The sequence below is a fragment of the Ursus americanus genome, chromosome 6 (genome assembly GCF_024610735.1).
Source record: "Ursus americanus isolate L20-20 chromosome 6, mUrsAme1.1.p, whole genome shotgun sequence".
NCBI lineage: Eukaryota > Metazoa > Chordata > Mammalia > Carnivora > Ursidae > Ursus > Ursus americanus.
The window spans coordinates 34528282-34536174 of record NC_142132.1 but is presented as its reverse complement, the minus strand read 5'-3'; the positions used below and the strand labels follow the sequence as shown (position 1 = coordinate 34536174).

Genomic DNA, 7893 nt, shown 5'->3' with positions numbered 1-7893 from the left:
CAAATGGGGACAATCAGGGGGACAGTCACAGCAGCTCAAGTCACTGTTCCTGAACCCTAGCCCGAGTGGTCAGGCATTAGGAAGTGTCCTCACTATTGAGACTGGAACCATGTAAATACCCTCAGGTGAATCCAATTCTTGGTCCAAACTATCTTTGCTCAGTTCGTAAACAAAACAGGAGAATCTCAGTTGATCGTTTATTTGACTATGTGGCTTTGAGAAAGAAAACATACTCGGGTCTTATATCAAACACTTTTATTCTTAAAGTGAGAAGTTCACAAAGGATAGCTATAGGAGAGTGAAATATTTAGAGTAGAAAAATTGTGGGTGCTAGCCAAACTTCAGACACTGTCATAGCAGAGTTATTCCAATAGTACTTTTCCAGCATGGCAGATCACACGTGTTAAAATTAACTGCATTCTCTGAACACCTCTCAGTGGATGTGCACAATGATAGAAGCAAACATTCAAGGACTCCTGTTCTTAAGATCTTATAGAATGGATTTATGCACACTCCAAAACAATTATATTACAATACATCCAAACAATTCACATCTATTTAAAAAAATATTTTTACTTCAAAGAAATTGGTAGAAAGACTTAAAACAAGACAAATATAGGCACAAAATAGATTGCTGCTTCTCTGTGCAATGTACTGGATTCTTGAATTGAGAATCAGTGTCAGTCCTCACTTCCAACATCACATCGAAAAAGTGTGGCAGAAAAATGAATCACCTTCAATATGAAGGATGCGAGTTGTGTACACTGGCAACACTGTCAAAGATACAACAGTATTGCAAGAGGGATGCCAGTATGCAGAGTGGACCTTCTTATAAAGTCAAACACTCGTGAGTTATCAGATGACCCTTCAGATATTTGGGAACAACACAATATTCTGGCTTAATCAAGGCACTTGCAAAGAGCAATCTTTGTACTGAGTCCCTGAGCATGACGCCTTGATCACAAATAAGACCACTTATAACATGAGGACTGCAAAGCCAGATTTGCTTAAACTTTCCCCAAATAGTACTTTTTCATAAGTCATGTTTGAAAAGAAAGGCTTCATTTAAAATCATGATTCTCCAGAGTTAGAATTCACCTTTCCCCAATACCACCCAACACCTCTAAAGTTTGGTTTTTCTCCACAAGAATATATAAAATGTAATCTTCCCTCCCCCACACACAAATTATTTCCTTAGGAGAGAACTGTAAAACCAACTTAAAAACACAAAGTAACCTTACATTTTCTCACCAACAGCGAAGTATCAGACTGCCCCTACTCTGACTTGAGCTGCACAGCCCATTGTGTGCACTTTTCAGACATTCCTCATACCATTAAAACAGCTTTCCATCACCATCAACTGTCCCTTCTCAACCTTTCCTTGCCCAACGTGAAAGCTAGTGAATTGAGAGGGAAGGAGAAAGGGCATTGGAACAGTATTATTATTATTATTATTATTTTTTACAAAAATAAGGTTCCAGGATGTTACTTGATCTTCCAAAGCAAAATGGGGCAGTATCATCGTATAGACCTCCAAAATAAATTCTCAAGTAGCTATCTTTTTGTAGCCAGGTCTCAAAAGCTCAAAACTAAACCTAATGAAGGAAAGTAGCAAAGACTTCCTAATATTGAGCAATACAGACCTAGAATTACATGGGAAATATGCCAGGTCAAAACCAGTCACTAGGTTACTTAATCATCGATAAGAGGCCAAGTTCTCCATTCTCCCCCAGCTCGGCCATTCTGGGAAAAGCCCACTGGCCAGCCTTGGACTGCCAAAGATGGATGACTCTGACTCAGTCTTGGGGGGCACCTGGTGGAATGCACAGTCCTGAGATGCCGTCTGTGTCTGCACTCCATCAGGTTTCCATTGCACATGGACAATTCTGTAATTCTGACCCTCGTTGTTGTCCCAGAAGACCTGTCCATTAGCATGGTAAGAAATGCAGAACTCAATTTTCTCCTCTGTTGGAATGACAGAGGGTAAATCAATGGCAAATGAGAAGGTGTCACTATCTGAGCCACCATACACATTTTTCATGTAGACACAGTCCACATCAGTGTAGCTTTTCCAGGTATCAAAAGTGATACGAATCTGAACCTTCTTCTCAAAGCTCATGTTTTTCACTTTCACAGTTCCAGTCACTGTTCGCTCTTGCAAAGAGCAGTTCTCCAGACAGACAAAATTCTTCTGAAAGTGGTTCCGAAAACTTAAGTAATCAGTTGAAGGCTGGGGAAAATCTAAAATCAAGTTTTTCTCCTCATGGAGTTTTAAGCCGGAGGCGATATTGTTAAGGTCCAAGAGATCAAACTGGAGATCCCACGCTGGTTCTTCTGGGAGGTCCGAGAAGACGTGGATGGCGGTGAGAGAGAGCCCCTTGGAGTCAGCAAACACAACCCGCTTCTTGGCTTGGTCGTGTGAATGCTTCCACTCATTCTGTGATTTGGCTTCCTGTTTTATATTGAGACACGGTTTCAGAGGCTTTAATTTGTTCACAAAATTTCTTCGTTGGAGGTCATCATAAGGGCCCAGGAAGCTCTTCAGAGGTGGCGACTGAGCCAAGCAGAGCCTCATGGCCACATCCACTGGCATGACTGAACTTGTCAAAGGCCTTGGATCTAAAACCTGGATCATTCTGGAATACAAAAGAAGAGGGGTTATCACCTGAATCTGGAATGCTCTTCCCCGGGTTCCAAATATATATGTACTATTTTTGTATTGACTTCACTATAACCAGCACAGTAAGCAGCAGGGATGTAGTAAAAGAAAACAATATTAGACAATCAGATTTGCATCCTATGTTTGGCTGTGTCTTTGACAGACTCCAAGGCCATGGGTTAACTGCTTAAAACATTGGGAGTCTCAGTATCCCCATCTGAGAAATAAAAGGGCTGCATGTGATCATCTCTAATACAACTCTAAGAACCATTTCCTCTGTTCTGAGCCAGTGGCTCTCAAACCTGTCTAGTCACAATGGCTTAGAGAGTTGGTTTTCTTTTTCTTTCCTTTAATGCCAATTCCTGGGACTTTGAGCCACTGAAGCAGAACCTCTGAGGGGTGGGGACAGGGGCCTCCCCAGTGATTCTAATGACCAGACAGGTTCCAGAACCATGGTTACAGACTCTGTGCTTCCTCTGGCTGCTCTGCTGATTTTACTGTTGAATTGATTACACGTCTCTGGAAAGGTAATCCACTTGAAAAGAAAAAAAAAAAAGCAATAAAATTCTCATGGAACAGTTTTGAGAGTGAGAAGGCTGGAAAGAATGAAGTCAGAGGATTAACTTTGCACTTTATCGTGTTCGTCCTCATTTTTCACAAATAACCAACTGAAATGCAGATCAGCAGTTCATGCACTTACAGAAAAACTTCATATAATCTGTATTGCATATAGAAAGATACTCATGACAAATACACGTTTAGGTGGAAAAAGCTGATTACCTGAAAATTGGACTGTTTTTAATATATATTATATATACAAATTCATGAAATACTTAATAGGAAATACACCAAAAAGTTACCTATCTCTGGGCAGTAGGATCACTGATGATCTATTTTTGTCTTTGTACTTTTTTGGTATTTTCTAATGTTTGGCAATGAATATTTATAATTAGCAAGAGAGTAAAGCTATTTAAAAATTTAAACATAACTATGCTCAGCAATATTAAATTCATAAGTGTTTATTCGGTTATATTCCTGGCCTTTAACCCTCCATACATATCGCCAAGTTTATGGATTTTTCCCACATCCTATCTGTACAGATAGGAGGTATGTGTATACTGTACATGACATTTCTCAATCTGGCTTGAGCTTCACAGCAGCTCTAAGCACAAAGGCAAATAAATGGCCATCAACACACAAAATAAATAATATAAAAACATTCACAGAATTTACTTTATTAGTCCTGGGATTTTCCTGGGAGGCCTACAAACTTAGAACAAATGAAAGCTAAAGCTATATTTGTGAATCTAATAATAGTTAACAGGCAAGATTTTTAGAGAGGTCTTCTGCTAAGTTAGTCATGTCTGGAGAAGCTATTTAAAGTAGTTTTGTGGAAGGTTTTTTTGTTTTGTATTTTTACTTTTTGCACTTACAGAAAGACCGTTTTAGGATCTGGCAATTCCCCTGGAGTTTTAAGTCCTGACCAAGAGTTAAAAAATCATCATTTGCTCAAACTCCACGGCTGAGTTTACTATGGCAAACCGTGATAAGAAAGGTGCTGGAGGGCGAAAGAATGCAGAACATCATACTGCAGTTTTTCCCCCAGGCTAAACTACCCAACCAGCAAGGTCAAGGTGCTGTTCCCACACGCTGCCCCAGTTCTTGAGACATTTGTGCGGGATCAAGAGATAACAGTCGGAATCCAAGAGGGAATCAAACCTAAAGCTGACTCACGTTAAGAGTTTCTGGTTTGGGATGCTAATTACCAAAATTAGCTTTGGCTAAGAAGCTCAGAGCAAATCTCCACAATCTGAGACTTCCCTGGGGCCAGATTCAACTCTGCAGTCAGCTAGCCGTCCTCCGCGGGTGTCCATTTGCAGTGATGCCCTAAGGACCACGGCGCCCAACCTCCCTGCAGCTGTGCGCTCCCCTCTGCTCTGGGGCGGGGAGTCTGCGGTGAACCTACCTAGTGCAGCTCATTAGGCAGAGAGGCGGCGGCGGACCGTGAGAGCCGGCTCTCGGTTGTCTGCGCGAGTTCGCACCCAACTCCCGGCTGTTTCGGTTCGGCTGGAGCTCCGGCCGATTGCGGGTGCTGCGCGGGAGAGGCTGCTTATCTGCGCCGGACCACGTGAACAAGTCCCTCGGACCAATCACCGGGCGGCTGGCCCCGCGGTGCGACCAACCGGCGCCCGACTGGAGCGCGAGCCCTCGCCGGGGGAACGTGACCGCCGTGGTGCGCAGGGGAGTGCTCGGGGACTCGGCCAACGGCTGGAGGGAGCTCCGTAACGCGAACCCTGGGCGAGGGGGGCGTGGAGGCCGCATCGCGAAGCAGCAGCGGGTGCAGGCCAGGAGAGAGGGCAGCGAACCTCGCCGGGGCTGGGCGCCAGCTCAGTGGGGCTGCAGGGAAGGCGATGCCTTTCGCGTCTTGTGGCCTCTGTACGCAGTTAAACTTAAGCGCGGAAAGTTGTGGGTCCTTCCAAATGTATATCATATTCGAGATGTTTATATTGTTAACTGCTTGGTGCTTCTGCTCATCTTCTCCCTTGCCTTAGCCTAAGCAATCGGAGTTTGGCTGCATATTTTTTTAATTAGGGCGAATCAAAAAAATGCATCAAAGAGTGGATGAAGGCTGCTAGGAATTACCAAATTCTCTAACAAATGTTAATAAAGCATGCTAGATCCTTAGAACGGTGACGTGGCATTTAATTAAAAGGCACTTTGTATTTCGATCTATTCTTCAGTTTTTCTCCTTGGAAGAGAAAACTAAAGCCAGAAATGCAGTGGCCTTTTTTGCTCATGTGGCTGCCACAGAGCCAGTGGTCAATCCAAATCCCTCAACTCAGTTCTGACTTCCTTTGGCAGTGAGGTGGAAACCAAAATGTTAAAATATCTCCCTGTAAATTTCATGACTCTCCCAAACCAGTTACTTTTGCTGAGGTTTTGTTACTTTGTTTAGTTTGGGGAGTTTTTAGACTATCAGTTACAACCATAAAATTAAACTTCTAAGTTGAGTATAAATTATTTTTCTAAAACCCACATCCTAGCTCTCCTCTATTAACTTCGATATCCACTAGTCAATTAAAATATACAAAATATACAATGTAAAATGTAAAAAAAAAAATCCCTGAGTCTTTTAAATTACTGTCAAACACTGGAATTCTTAAAATAGAGTTACTAAAGAGAAAGACACCCATGCTGAGTATCACCAGGGAAGGTTCTTAATGCTATTTTGATTTTTGGAAGGAAACATCCAACTAGTAGTAGATCTTCTAGCCCCTCAGCTGAACCAAAACTAGCTGAAAGTGACATAGTCTCTGGGTTTGACACTTACAAGCTACATGAATCTAGGCAAATTCTAGCCTCAACTTCCTCACAGTTAAAGTGGAGAAACTGAAATTGTTCTGAGGATTTCATAAAACTATGCTTATGAGAAAACTTAGCACAGTGTCCAGTGCATGTGTTCAACACCTGGCAGTTCTCAAATCAGTACCCTATCCCTGTTTTAGTTATTATTCCATTATTACAGGTGGCCAGGGCCTGAGCTATTATACTGATAAATAGCTACTGCTTATTGGGCCTTTACTATGTGCCAAACACTGTTCTAAGTGTTGTATGTGTCTTACCTACTTGTTTTCAGAACAGCCCTAGGTGGTTCGTACTATTATTAATCCCATTTTAGAAATAAGGAAACTGAGGCACGGAGAGGTCAAGAAATTTGCTCTGAATCTCATTAAGTAGAGCTGGGATTAGAACCTGGCTGATGCTAGAGCAACAACCATTGTACCATATTGTCTTCCTTTAATTACCCATCAACAATTAGAATGATAGGGGTGGAAGGTGCCTTAGGTATCACTGGCTTCAAAGTATTTTTTTCACAGATGAAGAATCCAAAACTCAGAAGCTGAGCTGCTTGCCAGGGACTGGTTAGGTCAGAGCCAAAACTAGAACACTGGGTAGAGTTTTTGACTCTACTCATGATCACATGTTGAACTAAAAAAGTGGATATTACCAATTCAAGTTATGGAGAAACATAAAATAATAAGACTATTGTGATCCCATTTTAGAGGAAAAATGTTCATGCATAGAAAACAGAATATGTTCTACTAAAATGTTAACAGAGCTTATTTTTGGATGGTGAGATTATGAGTAAAATTTTTTGTCATTTTACTGCTTCCTACTTTTTAATTTTTCTACAGCGAACAGGGACTTCTTCTGTAATTAAGAAATCATTTTATTATTGTTATTTATTTATTTATTTATTTATTTATTTATTTATTTATTTTTGGTGGGCAACAAAGCAAGGTTTATTGAGCAATAGCAAAGTGATGGTACAAAGCTCCTGAGAAGAGAGGGGACCCAAAGGGGTTGTTACTGGAGTTTCTAAGTCTTGGGGGTTTTATGGGCTTGTTGGCAGCTGTTTTAATCTGATTAACCCTCCCTGCACCTGTCATCCAGTCAAATTTGTCACCTATCGATCATATGGGAAAGGGTGGAGGACTCCTTCCAGGGTGGTATAAAATTCTCTTAAGGGTGGTTTCCTGATGGGGGGGGGGCGTTTATCCCTGCCTGCCTGCCTTCCAACTATCCTTCATCGTTCCCCCCTCTGAAGAGGTAACCCTAACTGCTGTTAGGGAAAAAGGGCAACGACCAATCATAGCTACTTCCCGATGGTCAGGAGTGTTGGATGGGGCAGCAGTCAGGGTTCCTCTCATCCTGATCTGTCAGGGGGTCCCCTGTAGATGTCTGGTTTGACTTCCACGTGAGGCTCCATCTGAACCACCACCGTTTGGAGTTTGATGATCTTTATTCTGGAGGATAAGAAGTGGGTTAGGGTATTTAGTAGGCAAGGCCCAAAGCACAATGCAAGACCCAGTACAGCCAGGGATCCAGCAAGAGATAGAGGATGTTTTAGTGAACTCTCCACATACTGTGAGGAGAGGGCAGGCAGAAGGTGCTTCAAGACTAGTATATCCCTGTTCTATTGCCCATTGTCTTTCCTCAACTGAATAGCAGGTTCTTTCCTGGGTTATGGTGCATTCCCAGACTAGGGGGGCAACCATATGGGTAGTTGACCTGGCGGCTGATTTTGCTGCAGAATCGGCCAGTCTGTTCCCTTTGGGTACTTCATCCGTTCCTTTTTGGTGCCCCTTGCAATGTATAACTGCTGCTTCTGGGGGTTGATGGACAGCTTGTAGAAGCCGTGTGATTTATACTTGATAGGAGAACCTGAAGCA

The 7893-nt window shown here is 42.4% G+C and overlaps 1 protein-coding gene across 1 annotated transcript; it reads right to left on the bottom strand.

Annotated features, from left to right (window-relative positions):
- Positions 1-240: 240 nt before the first annotated feature.
- PPP1R3C (protein phosphatase 1 regulatory subunit 3C) lies at positions 241-4781 on the bottom strand. The gene is made up of 2 exons (XM_045810007.2): positions 4626-4781; positions 241-2636 (listed from the first exon to the last, which is right to left on the bottom strand). Exons 1-2 carry the CDS (start codon positions 4637-4639, stop codon positions 1697-1699), a joined length of 954 nt encoding a protein of 317 aa, XP_045665963.1. The 5' UTR covers positions 4640-4781; the 3' UTR covers positions 241-1696.
- Positions 4782-7893: the final 3112 nt, after the last annotated feature.